This window comes from Callithrix jacchus, chromosome 4, assembly GCF_049354715.1.
Source record: "Callithrix jacchus isolate 240 chromosome 4, calJac240_pri, whole genome shotgun sequence".
NCBI classification, from domain to species: Eukaryota; Metazoa; Chordata; class Mammalia; order Primates; family Cebidae; genus Callithrix; species Callithrix jacchus.
The window spans coordinates 151,094,304-151,108,754 of NC_133505.1; the positions used below are offsets into that span (position 1 = coordinate 151,094,304).

Here is a 14,451-nt window from a genome sequence, read left to right on the forward strand (position 1 = left end):
CTTGACTTGAACTCATTGGGTGTTGATGCCTGGCCTGAACAGCTGGGACTCTTTTAAAGTCCTTACGTATCTCAGGCATCCTTCATAAAATGTATGTATTTGGTGCAGGACTATTAATGTATTTGATTAAGAGAAATTGCCTTGGATTTTGCTATTTTTTGTTTTCACTGTAATATATGACTTGTGCTATATAACATTTCTCAAATGAGAAGAGTTCTGGTTCAGCAGCACCCCTGACCCTAGGGTTTTGGAAAAGGGGTTTTGAAACTATTTGACTTGTGTTTACAGGATAAGGTTGATGAAACTGACTGATAAGAAATGGAGGCAAGATCTATGGAAGAAAAGAACCTTTCTGGGAAGACTCAAAAGTCAGTGATGACACTGCCTCATTGACATGAAGGGAAGTAGAACTTTTGGAGGGGTCAAAAATATTCATTAGATAGGCATAATTTATTGAAAAGATTGCATCTTGAATTTTTGGAGTGTTGCTTGTATGTGATCTTGGATTGAATCATGGACCAGAAACGGGGGCAATTTTAGAAATTAAAAAAAAATCTATAGATTGGTTCACGGTTTTGCATCTGTGTGAATTCTCTGATTTTGATCATTGTACTCTGGTTATGTAGGATGGTAATATTAGGGAAAGTTGGATGAAGAGAATATGAGAATTCCATGTACTCTTTTTTACCACTTCTTATATAAATCTAAGATTATTTCAAGATAAAATGTTTGAAGAATGAGAAAAAGAGCTGTTTGTCCTATCAGGGAATGGCATTATCCATGATGCTTTTCAGTAGAGAGTATCTATTAGCAGAAGTCTAGTTTTCTTGGAGAATTTGAAGTCTAAAAGTATAAATTGAGTAAAATTTCAGTCAGGTCTAAACCCCCTCCCAATTTTTTCTTTTTAAAATGCTGACCTGGTTTCTATCATAAGATCATCTTTTTATAATCTGACCTGAGAAAAAGGCTTGACTCTAGTGTAAGTGTATAAAGAAGAGTTCTAGGATGGGTGTGGTGGCTTACATCTGTAATCCCAGTACTTTAGGATGCCAAAGTGGGCATATCTCTTGAGGTCAGGAGTTTGAGACCAGACTGACCAACATAGTGAAACCTGTCTTTACTAAAAATACAAAAATTATTCAAGCATGGTGGTGTGTGCTAGTAATCCCAGGTACTTAGGAGGCTGAGGTAGGAGAATTGCTTGAACCTGGGAGGTGGAGGTTGCAGTGAGTCAAAATTGTGCCACTGCACTCCAGCCTGGCGACAGAACAAGACTGCATCTCAAGAAAAAAAAGAAGAGTTATAAAATTGAAGCCAGCAGTGTCTGGAGAGTTCATGGGAAGTACCATAACTTGTCCCTTGCATTTAATGTCCCTGATGTTGGAGGGTGTGGTTTGGCTCTAGTTCTTGTTTGCAGCTCTGCAGGGTGAGGTATAGGTTTGTTAGTTAGGACTGATAGTTATAATAGTAATTTTAAAGCCAAGAGCATTTGCAGATAACAGGGAAGAATGAAGAAGACGTCCACCTTTCATGGGCAAGGTCAGCTCACCTGGATTTTGTGGTGCTGATGCTGCTGGGTGTATATTTCCTTCGTGGAGAGAGGATTAGCTTCTGAATTCCTTTGCTTCCCTCTCTCACTTTGACACCACCTCCTGTAGTTTCAGCTAATTTGTTCTGTAATTCTTTCTCCACTCCAATTCTTTCTTTCCTTTTTGATGAGAGTAGACCTAGGCTGGCAGCCAGTTGCTATTGAGCTATAATAGAGCTAGTGGTATGAACAAAATTTGATTACTGCTGTCAACACTAGATTGAATAAGAAAGTGCATACCCTAGACAGATACTTGCAACATAAATGGTCTATTGATTTCACAAGAACTAGAAAATGAGGCCACCGTGTAATCCAGCAGAAGAACGGATCTGTGAATAGAGTGTGTCCTGACATTGCAGAACAGTTTTCAAAAGTGCCCTCCTATTCGATCTTTTTAGAAGAAGCTTCAGATAAACTGATTGTAGCTTCTGATTTTTCTCACCATTAAGTATTTACAGAAACTCCAGTGAAACCTTTGCACTTGTGTTTGTTCAATGGTTTGCTTTTCCTACATAGCATCTAGTTTAGAAGTTACGTTGGCTGTTACAGACCTTATTTGCTTCTGAGCTATTGTGACATTTCCACTTAGCTTAATACGAATGTTTTAGAAGTTTCTCACCATGGAAAGTTCTATTTGGCATATGAAAGTTCAATGGTCAGTTTCATAGTCAGCTCTAAAACAATGGCTTACACATTACAGCCTTGGGACATGGAAACTTTTTTAGAAGATGGATGAGTCATTATTAATACATGTTGCAAGGCCTGAGGCCTTACAGCAAAAAATAAAAAAGTTTTTATTTTTGAAAGTTAATAGCCTTCTGGATTTTCTTTGTTATACTTTGTGTAGATTTTGTTTTGTTTAGTTTTAGGGGGATCAAAAAAATAAATCCTAAAATACAATGTATTAGGAAAAAGGCAATTAACATCATTGTACATGAATTTGTCAAACACAGTAAGGTCTGAATAAAAAAAGATCTTCCCTTTGATGTAGATTTGTTGGACTAATTACTGTTCTCCCAGTACCACGAATTTGAAAGGGGAAGGAGAAATTGTTGCTAGTTTTTACATCCTGACTTGACTTCCTTGGCTACCTTCAAAATTTGACATCCTTAATCTTAAATCACATCTGTTCTAAAATTTCTTCCTATAAGGCCAGGCGCGGTGGCTCACGCCTGTAATCCCAGCACTTTGGGAGGCCGAGGCGGGTGGATCACGAGGTCAAGAGGTCGAGACCATACTGGTCAACATGGTGAAACCCCGTCTCTACTAAAAATACAAAAAAATTAGCTGGGCATGGTGGCGCATGCCTGTAATCCCAGCTATTCAGGAGGCTGAGGCAGGAGAATTGCCTGAACCCAGGAGGCGGAGGTTGCTGTGAGCCGAGATCGCGCCATTGCACTCCAGCCTGGGTAACAAGGGCGAAACTCCATCAAAAAAAAAAAGTTTCTTCCTATAAACAGTTATGACTATTTACTGACAAAAGGCTGCGTTTATTGTGCCTGTTTCTGTTTTAGAGGAAGGCACATATAGAAAGACAGGTGGAAAGAACTGATTTATAAAGATTGAAATGTCATATTTACATTTAGAATTTCATTTCCCTACCAGTTTTCAGAAGAACCCTTTGGTAGAGGAAGCAGGGCCAACTGCTTTCACAGCCTCTTCCTGTAGATAGAAATATGAAGGCCAGCAATATTTAGCTGGTGTGAACCCATACAGCTACACCAGGAAAAATATTGAATGTCTTTGGTTCCTATTAGAAAATAGCCACTGTTAGAGATGGACACCTGCAGGACCTCACTTCAGCATTGAAGTCAGTATCCATTCTGACTAGGGGGGCCCACACCTCACTGGCTGTTCTGTATTTTGAATTTCTAGTCCTGATTCTATAAATAAAGATGGTTTTGGGCTATGGATAAAAGATGGGTTTCGATAGCCATTAAGGAAATGCAAATTAAACCACAATGAAATGTCACTTCATACCCAGTAGGATGGTGATAATAAAAGACAAATAATAACAAGTATTGGTGAGGATGTGGAGAAATTTGGTATCCGCATACACTGCTAGTGGGAATGTAAAAGGATGCAGCCACTCTGCAAAACTGTCGGGCAGTTCTTCCAAAGGTTAAGCATAGGACTGCCATATGCCCCAGTAAATCTACTTCTGGGTACACACACATACACATACACACACACACATGCACACACATCCAAGATACATGAAAATATATGCCCACATAAAAAACCTGTGCACAAAAGCTTGTAGCAGAATTACTAGCATTAGCTAAAAGATAAAAACAACTCAAATGTCCATGAACTGATAAATACATAGTAAAATATAGTCTATCTATACAATGGAATATTTTAAAAAGAAATGAAACACCCATACATGCGACAACATGGATGGACTTTGAAAACATTATGCTAAGTGAAATAAGCTAGTCACCAAAAATATGCTGTATGATTTATTTTATGTGAAATGTACAGAATAGGCAACTCTACAGAGACCGGAAATAGATTTTAGTGGTTGCCTTAGGCTACGGAATGGGGATTGATTGTGGTGAGGGTTGTAGAACTCTGTGAAAATAATAAAAAACATTAAATTATACAGCATACATGAGCTGATTTTATACTATGTGAATTATGTATCAATGAAGTTTGATGCAAAACAGATATTTTATTGGGTATTGACTATGTGATATCATCTGTATCTTGGTGCTTTTCCCGGTCTGTTTCCCTCTGACAGTCCTAGAAGACCGGTGAAGTCAGCCCTTCTATTTTACAGATCTGGAGACTGAGGCTCAGATAGAGAGAGAGAGTATTTTGCCAGAGTTACACAGTTTCTAATCTAAGGAAAATGCAGAGATGAGGAGGAGGAGTGTAGGGCAAGTACTGTCAGTTTCTCTTTTCTGTATAGCAGTCAGTAGCAGATGAGAGATGCCTTTAGGTGGGTGGATCACCTGAGGTTGGGAGTTCGAGACTAGCCTGACCAACATCGAAAAAACCCATCTGTACTAAAAATACAAAAATCAACCGGGTGTAGGGACTCATGCCTATAATCCCAGCTACTCAGGAGGCTGAGGCAGGAAAATCACTTGAACCTGGGAGGTGGAGGTTGGGATGAGCCAAGATTGTGCCATTGCACTCCAGCCTGGATAATAAGAGGAAAACTCTGTCTCAAAAAAAAAAAAAAAAAAAGTAGAAAATTTCTATTTCACAACAAGCAAGAAAAAGAATGAGAGTAGGACTAGAATGTAGATGTGATTATATGAATAATGGTTTTTCTTGCTTTTTGCATGTATGTGGATGAAACATGCAGAAGTGACAGCAAGAGTTTGAGACCAGCCTGACCAACATGGTCAAACCCCGTCTCTACTAAAAATACAAAACAAATAGCTGGGCGTGGTGGCTCATACCTGTAATCCTAACTACTTGGGAGGCTCAGGCATGAGAATTGCTTGAATCAGGGAGGTGGAAGTTGTGGTGAGCCAAGATTGTGCCATTGCACTCCAGCCTAGGCGACAAGAGTGAAAAAGAAATAATAATAATAAAGAGAGCAAGGTGACCACAAAAGAGAACAGGCTGGAAAAATTAGTCTAAATGGCGACCTCTTTATAGCTGCATGTGGTTAAGTTTATTTTTCCATAACAGCAATTTCTAAGGGATGAAGAAGAAATCTTTTTGAGTTTTACTTCCCCAAAGTATATATAGATACTACAGTGAAGTAATAAGTCCAATTCATTCTTTGAGGTATAGTTAATATGTAACGAAACTCTTAAGGCCAGTTGTATATCCAGGTCAAACGCCTTCTAACACCTTTATTTATCTACATAGTGGGCAGGGAGGTGGGTGGAGTGCCCCTTCCCAGCTGACACTGTCAAAACAGGAAGCAAAGTTATAATCTCTGTCATAGGAACATTCAGAGGCCCGTAGCTGTGACTATTAAAAAACAGAAAACCTACCTAAGGAGTTTTCACTGACTGCAAAGTGTAACTTCCTGTCTGGTGTTTAGAGGAGGCTGGGTTAGGTTTAGTCAGATCCTCTCGTGGGAAAAATAAAAACCACTCCCCCCCCAAAAAAAACCCACACACACAGGACATCCCAGGGTGCAGTTCGGAGGCTGCTTTTGCTGTCCACTTCCTCCACATCTTTTTCCTCCTCATCTAAGCAGATGTAGGTGATGAGCGGCCCGGCAGCCACCACGTTTCGCTGGAAAAAGTGCAGACTGGATTTGCCAGGGCATGTAGCTCTCCAGGCTTGCAAGCGATTACCAGGTAAGTTTGTCAACTTGCATGACTTCCAGCCAGAAAGGTTTTCATCAGAAATGTCTATGAAAATGACTCTCTCGTTCACTTACTGAGTCTCATGTGTCAAGTAACAAAGCTCAGGACCAGGCTGGTGACAGGAACAGACAGCCTGTCCTTCCTGCTGCCACGTCTGTTGCGGACCCTGGAGAGTAGAGACCAATGCTGTCTGCTTCACGCTTCTCTTCAGGAGGTGATAACTCACCAGAGTTGTTGGCTTCTTGGAAAAAGCCTCCAGAATCCCTAAATGTGTGATAACAAATGCGTTTCACTTCACCTCCCTGTGTTTTCAAATAGCTTACTCTGTGCTGACTGTTTACTGCCATGTAGAGGAAAATCTCCTTTGTGGTGTTGAGTACTGGTAGGCCTCATCTTATGTGGTATTTGATTTACTTGGTTGGCTAAAAAGGCATTTTGTTGTTTGAAATACTTAGTTTAGAGCTGAGAAAGGGGAGAATAAAACATTTGTACTTTGCGGGGCAGTGTAAGTGCTGGGGTTTGTGTTTCAATGCAGGCTTGTCTATGAGACGTGTATATGCATCACTTCATGTAGGGACAGTGTCAGGCATTTTTCTCTCCCTGAAGTTTACTTCTGGGGTGACTTAGTTTTTCTGATAAGTTTAGATGTTTTTATCTTGTTGAATGTACACATGTGTGTACTGGTTCTGTGAGCTTTTGGAGGGAAAAAACCCGAAGTGATGTGTTTTACTCGATCATACATATTGTGCATGAATGTTGTAACTATGAGAAAACTTTTAGGCTGTTTTTTTTTTTTTAAAGGTTTTTCTTTCTTGTGGAATTACCCTTTCCCTCTTAGTGTTTTCCTTTTTAGCTTCAGTGAATGAGGTGGTAAGCAGTTGTCAGTCTTGTCTCTGTAGAGCAAATTTACACGAAAATGATTGGAGCAGCCCATTTTTTTTTTGTAGTGAATTGGGTTTCTTGAACAAGTGGCATAGGAGATTGGTGTGCTTCAATTCTCATCATTAGCTATTACTTCTTTTTAAAATACCCATGTGATCCCAACGCAAAATCAAAATACCTCTCAGAGACCTGAATTAAAACTCCATGTGGGCCAGGCACGATGGCTCATACCTATAATCTAAGCACTTTGGGAGGCTGAGGCAGGAGGATCACTTGAGGCCTGGAGTTTGAGACCACCCTGCACAACACAGGGAGATTCCATCTCTACAAAAAATTGCAAAATTAGTCAGGCATGGTGGCACATGCCTATGGTCCCAGCTACTTTGGAGACTGAGGTGGGGGAGGATAGCTTGAACCTAGGAGTTCGAGACTTCAGTGAGCCATGATTATGCCACTGTATTCCAAACTGGACAACAGAGAAGTGCCTTGTCCCAAAAACCTGCACAGGAGCAGCAATTGCAGGCTTGTGGCCTCTTGAACATTTCCTTTCACTCTCACTAAATCCTCCTTCTTTCCCCGACTTTAAGAGTCTCTGTAGTCGGCTGGTCTTCATCAAAGGGTCTTGCTACATAGGGTCTAGGGCAACCATAGCGGTTGAAGTCAGAAGACAACTAGAAGAAAAGTACAAACAAACCTTTAAATAATAAGCAGGCTTTGGCCAGGTGTGGTGGCTCATGCCTGTAATCCCAGCACTTTGGGAGGCCAAGGAGGGCAGATCACCTGAGGTCAGGAGTTCTAGACCAGCCTGGCCAACATGATAAAACCCCATCTCTACTAAAAATACAAAAACCAGTCAGGCATGGGCACCTGTAATCCCAGCTACTTTGGAGGCTGAGGCAGGAGAATCACTTGAACCCAGGAGGCAGAAGTTACAGTGAGCCAAGATGGCACCATCACACTCCAGCCTGGGCAACAAGAGAGAAACTCCTCAAAATAAATAAATAAATGAATGAATAAGCAGGCTTTTAAATGAGCTATAGTGTTAAATATATTTAAATGCTGTGCTGGTTGAGTTCTGGTTCATTTAGATAACATTCTTTCCTGCCCTATGACCAATCAAAAGGCTTTAGGAAAATAGCATTTTTTAAAAAAAATGTATTTCAGGGCATGCTATTTTAATAAAAATAGAAAACCGATGTGTACATGATTTCAAATTTCACAAGGGCCTACATTCTCTTCTCATCAGTTTTATTGAACTGAATTTTTTTATGTTCGTAGTGTAGACTCTTTAGTGATCTTGTTAGAAATAAGGACATTAAATTTAATGTTAAAACTAATATTTTTGGCTGGGTATAGTGGCTTACACCTGTAATCCAAGCCCTTTGGGAGGCTGAAGTGGGCAGATCACCTGAGGTCAGGAGTTCAAGACCAGCCTGGCCAACTTGATGAAACATTATTTCTACTAAAAATAGAAAAATTAGCCAGGCATGGTGGCGGGTGCATGAAATCTCAGCTGCTTGGGAGGCTGAGGCAGAAGAATTGCTTGAACTTGGGATGCAGAGGTTATAGTTAGCGGAGATTGCACCACTGTACTTCAGCCTCGGTATCAGAGCGAGACGCTGTCAAAAAAAAAAATTATATATATCTCCATCTCTCTCCTTCTCTCTCTTTAATCTCCCTATCTCTATTCATCTCTATCATCATTTTCACCTAATGTTAATAATATAACTGAGATAAACCAAAGTTTTTTAGAAAGCTAGAAAATGCTAAATGAATAATTTGGAGGTGCAGTTGGACATTTAGGCATCTGTTAAGACCCAGATAACTTATGTCTGGAAGTTGATACTGCTCAGGAAACCACTTCTGGGAGCCCTGCTTGTCTTGCCATCCTTCCTGCTTTCTTGTCTGCTGACAGGACTCTATGTCAGCTGTTTCCATTTTTGAATGAAAGGGTTAAAAGATTCACTATTTGGATTTCCCATTAGAATCACCAACATGCCGGGGCCCCACAGAGATCCTGACTTGATTGGACCGAGAAAGCCAGCCAAGAGTGTCCAATGTGGAGAGTACAGGGGAATGTATTTGTCCCCCACTAGACTGAAAGCTCCATGGTAGGGACAAGAGGCAACTTTGTTACTGCTGTCCCCTAGCACCTGAATATATGCCTGGTGTGCAGGAGAAGAAGCTCAGTAGCTGCTTGTGGAATGAATAAATGAATGAATGAATGAGTTCCTTTGAGTAACAGGAAGTTGGGAGAAGATTGGACAGAGGCTGATGAAATTGAAAGAGAATTTCATCAGGTGCTGGGTGTGTGTGCATGAATGTGGATGTGAGGCCAGGTGGGGACACTCCTGGGAGGATCTCCTGAACCATGGCTCTTTCTTTTTTTTTTTGAGACAAAGTCTCCCTCTGTTGCCCAGCCTGGAATGCAATGACATAGTCATAGCTCACTGCAACCTTGACCTACCAGGCTCAAGTGATCATCCCACCTCAGTCCCTGAGTACCTGGGACTACAGGTACGCAATTACAGTACATGGTCCCATACCTTGCTAATTTTGAATATTTTTTCTATAGAGACAGGGTCTCGCCATGTTGCCCATGTTGGTCTCGAACTCCTGAGCTTGAGCGATTTTTCCACCTAGGCCTCCCAAAATGCTGGGATTACGGGTCTGAGCCTTTATCCCCAACCTTAACTCACTATTAGAGGAGCTCAAGTCTTTTGTGTTGGAACTTCAGGAGGTTGACAACCACACTCATCTATTCAGTCAGCATTTGCTGGGTACCTAGTACATGCCCAGCTCTGGGGAGAATGGGGATATGAAAATGAAGGTGATGTGGTTCTTCCTCTGTGGAGGTTAGGACCTGGGAGGAATGGTGTGTGACAGTGAATGCTAGATTTGCTGGTGGCTAAAAGGAAGGAATGTAATCATCTTAGTCATATATTAGGGATTGCCAGACCTACTAGTTGACTGTATCCAAATAAAGGAACACAGAATTTGGAATGATCAGAGGGCAGTGAGGTTTGTCTGGGGAAATATCTTAGGACTTGTGAATTTTTTGCAGATCTTAATATTTACAGAGAAAGTGAGTAGGTGGTTAGGAAGACCAGGTAACTCTAACTTATAGAGGTGAGAGAACGAGAATTGTTAAGTTGGGAGAAAAAGAGTAGAAAGAGTGATGTGTGAAACAAAAGAGTCTTGGGCCAAAAAAATGAGAAATGGGCTTAACATGGCACTGAACAGTTCTTTAAGGGATGGAACTTGGGCCTCAAGATCTGGGTTTCCATTACCCCTGCCATCGACAGGGTAAGCCACTGAACCTCTGAGAAGGGGTCTCCTAACCAGGGAGGATGCCCCAGGAGGTTGTGGTCAGGATTCATGAGGTTACACATTTTAAAGTACTTTGCAAGCTATAGTAATAGTTCCAGGTAAATAAATGGAGTAATAAATTATGTAAAAATTATAAAAATCTAGTCTGTTGATAATAGGCTCTTTTAGGTAGAGTCTGGGGTAGGAAATCAAACAGTGTATTCATCATGGTACTTGAAATATATTTAAGCTGAAGCTGTGCACTCCATCATCTTTTTGGTATATTTTTCCTTGGCATTACTTGAAAGGCATGCTCATGAAACTGGATTTGGATCTGTTTCATGTTTTCACTTGGGTTCTCTGACCCCTACTTAGAGGGCACCAGGTGCTTCCTATTCTAATTCTTTGCAAATTCAAGGCTTGGTTGGAGGGCCATTGAGGGGATTGGTGTGGGAATTAGATATGATCTGGACACAGCGACTCCCTTGCTCCTGCTCCAATATTTTGACCTTAATTTGAACAGTTCAATGAACTGGCAACTCAAGTCATTTTTTTTCTCACTGAACTAGAACTTTCATTGTTTTGCAGAGGAAGATGACTCATCGCCGAGTTCTGCCATTGTGCTAAAGTGAAATTTGATTCTAGGATTAAAGGAACACCGGCCAAACTTTCTGTCTGAACTAGAGTATTGCAACTTGGATTGTGAGCTGGGCAGGAATTCCTGTGGCCCTCTGTGTGGAGCTGCTCTCAAGGAAAAGGGGCATTTAAAAATATTTTTGACTCCAAATTTAGTTTCTAGTAATGTATTTCAAATATCTTTTAAAATATCTTAAGTAATCAGAGTGCTTTCCAGAAAAAATGTGATGCAAAATGAAAATTCTACAAAGTAGAACATTGCCATTTCCTTCCTCTCTCCAAAACCATTGTTAATAGTTCTGTTTGTTCTGCTATGCTTGCTTTCTATGAATATAAAAATGTATGCTTCTACGGATAAGCGTGGCTTTTCTTCTTTGAACCAGAATTGAAACCATCCTGATGTAGTGGCATCCCACCTAAAAAAAATATTAAAAACTACCTGTGTACATGTATCTTAGCTTACTTTGGCAATTGCTGGGGCAGATATGCTTTTACTGTTAAATTGTCATCCACAATAGATGACATGTAGGGAGATGAGATGGTATATAGTTGTTTGAACTTGCATTTCCTTTTTGTGGAATTGAACTTCCCTGCATAAGTTTATTGGCTCCTTGGACGAATTCTTCAGGGAATTGCCTTTTTATACGTTGCTCATTTTTTTTCTGTCACTTGGATCCCTGACTTTTATATTCTTAATGATTCCAAAGGAAATTTCTACAAAATGGCAAACTTGGAATGACTTATTTGAATTTTTTTTGAGTTCTAAAATAGTTAACTGTTACCTTAAAAGATAGATACTACTTTCAGATCTCTAGGACAGAGGTTTGAGCCTTTGGGCTTAGATTCTATAGGATTTTCTCTTTCTTTTTTGGCTAATATGGAAGATGTCATCATCTGTCTTAAAAGATAGATATTATTTTCATAAAAGGTAAAGATAGATATTAAAAGATAGATATTATTCTCAGACCTCTAGGACAGAGGTTTGAGTCTTTGGGCTTAGATTCTATAGGATTTTCTCTTTCTTTTTTGGCCAATATGGAAGATGTCATCATCCCAAACTGTGCTGAGACTGGTAATTAGTTAGATACCCTCACTACTTTGTTACATTTTTTTATATACTGGTAAATTATTTTCATATAGATGGTAAGTCCCAGGTTTATTTATAGAAAAACCCCTTTTTATATATTTTGTGGAACTTGTTGGAGTTAGCAGAAAGATGCTATGGAGTTAGGTTTAAAATTAAATCCTAATTATTCCATATCCTGTTGTGGGGCTGTTGTCAGTCTTTAAAGGTGCATCTTTGTAAAATTTTTTGCATGTTACTTGGCAGATTGCAAGAAGGATTATAATAAATGGTGGCTGTTTGTGTTAGAGCCTTTGAAGTCAATACAGGAAAAAATACATTTCGATGCTAAGTGAAGAGAAGACATTAGTTTAAATGAGGCCCATATGCACCATCATACTGAAAATTTACCAGTTTGTCCTCTTCCTTCAATCTAGATTTGTTAGTGATTTTTCACATCAAAGTATTGAGGCTGTAATTCTATGCTGGGTTCATTTAACCACAGCTCCAGTAAATGGCAGGAAATAGGGAGCTATACAGTACAGCAAATGGCCTGCAGTTGCATGGCGGATATCTTTGTGGCAAGGTGCCCGAAATGTTTTGCTGGTTTCAAAGTTCGCTCTCATTTGTTCAGAAAGGTTTTTATTGTTTGCAAGCAAGCAAGGCAAGCAAAGGAAAAGGGCACTCAGCTGCCTCCCCTATGATTCTGTGCTGTATGACCTATTTGCCTTTGGTGCCTTATATAAAAAGCTTTATTTAGTCTGCAGAGAGGTTATTTCTCCAAATAGAGGTGAACTGTCATAGTAGTCTGGAAACATGATAGATTTCAGTTGAATGCCGCTGATCCCAATGCTTTGAGAGGCTGGGCTGTGTGGCACTTGTAAGACAGGCACCTCATAAAGATTCTTCCAGGTCACTTTCACATATCGTCAGTGGGAATACCTCATCAGACAGCGATCCACTTGGAGCTCTGAGAAGCAGCTCCTCCTATCACACTGACACCGCCACTTTTCTCCTGGCTCAGCCAATCTCTCTTGCTGGGAACCTGCTGCCAGAGTTAGTCTCTTGGCTTCTGCCCTGGCCTATTTTCTTGTTGACTTCTAGATTCGGTGCCTTTAGCTTCTCCTTGGACTCAATGGCCATGACTCTCTTTCTGGTGTTAGTAGCTCCTGGATTGGTGCTTGACAGAAGAAATTTAGTCCACTAGCAGGTTCACTTTCTACTGAGATAACATGCCATCTAGCACCTGCCAATACTCTGACAACTGTTGATTGTTAATCAGTATTCATTATCTAACTCTGAGTAATGAGTGCTATAGCAGGAAATGTAGAATCAATTTGTGTGTGTGTGTGTATGAACGTGGTTTAAAATGAATTATCATATTTTATCTTTGCCCATGTTAATCCTTTAAAATAATTATTAAATTCTCACTTTCCTTATATGTGTTAAAAAACATGGTGCATTTCACAGTGATGGTATTTAAACTGGGAGGTTATGGATATTTTGCAAGTGGGTTGAGGAGATAGTTCTCATTTCCCTTTTCCTTTTTTTTTGTTTTTTTGGAGACAGAGTCTTGCTGTGTTGCCAAGCTGGAGTGTAGTGGCATGATCTTGGCTCACTGCAACCTCTGCCTCCTGGGTTCAAGCCATTCTCCTGCCTCAGCCTCCCGAATAGCTGGGACTTTAGACACGTGCCACCACATCCAGCTAATGTTTGTGTTTTTAGTAGAGACAGGGTTTTCCCATGTTGGCCAGGATGATCTCGATCTCTTGACCTCATGATCCACCCACCTTGGCCTCCCAAAGTGCTGGGATTACAGGCATAGGCCACCCCGCCCGGCCTCATTTCCCTTTTCTTGTCCTGTGGGACCCTTCATATCTGTCTGCCTCCCTCCTCTGCATTTCTCCTGCTGTTGCAAGGAGAATCTTATGTTTTATGATGAGAATTTATTTGGTGACTAAGTGAAGTGTGCACTATTCTTTTTAAAAAGTCCTTGAGATTGTATTCTGTATATTTGCTGAATTTGTTACTAGGCCTTACGCTGCAAAATTTCTTAATAAAATCTAAATAAAAATAAAAGGTTATTGAAGGTAAATCTATGTCTTGATAACTGCAATAAAGAATCAACATTTATTTTTCATAATTTGGAAGTCACTCAGTAAATTTGCCTGGTGTTTTATAATGAATCATTTTTATTGTATTGGGTTTTTGTGAGGAAGTCTGTAAGCATTGATTTTCCAGTAATTTTCTGAATTTTCTCATCTGTTTATGTTTCTTTTCCTTTTCTTTGAGACAGGGTCTTGCTCTGTCACTTAGGCTACAGTGTAATGGTAGGATCTAGGCTCTCTGTAGCCTCGACCTCCTGGGCTCAAGCCATCCTCCCACCTCAGCCTTCTGAGTAGCTGGGACTACAGGCTAGTGCCACCACACCCAGCTAATTTTTCTGATTTTCTTTTCTTTTCTTTTTTTTTAATAGAAACAAGTCTCACTATTCCCAGGCTAGGGTCTTGAACTTCTGCGCCCAAGTGATACTTCTGCCTTGGCCTCCCAAAGTGCTGAGATAACAGGCATCAGCCACCGTGCCTGGCTATTTATGTTTCTTAAATAAGTGCTCATTTTTCTGCCAACTTCAACTATGCCACACATGACTAGGAATTAGAAATAAGAAAACGGTAACCAGCCTGGCCTACATG

General features: G+C 40.3%; 1 protein-coding gene across 9 annotated transcripts in view; it reads left to right on the forward strand.

Moving 5' to 3' along the window:
• Nucleotides 1–14,451, forward strand: part of UTRN (utrophin) — a 578,097-nt gene that overhangs the window by 47,686 nt on the left and 515,960 nt on the right. For 5 of the 9 annotated variants that reach the window (XM_008995197.5, XM_008995199.5, XM_008995202.5 and 2 more), the window contains exon 1: nt 5,751–5,859. The exons of the other annotated variants lie outside the window; for them this stretch is intronic. In XM_008995197.5, the coding sequence (XP_008993445.4) occupies nt 5,766–5,859 (94 nt within the window). In that variant the 5' untranslated portion in view covers nt 5,751–5,765. Of the gene's footprint in view, nt 1–5,750; nt 5,860–14,451 lie in introns of those variants that run through there. 9 annotated transcript variants of the gene reach the window in all.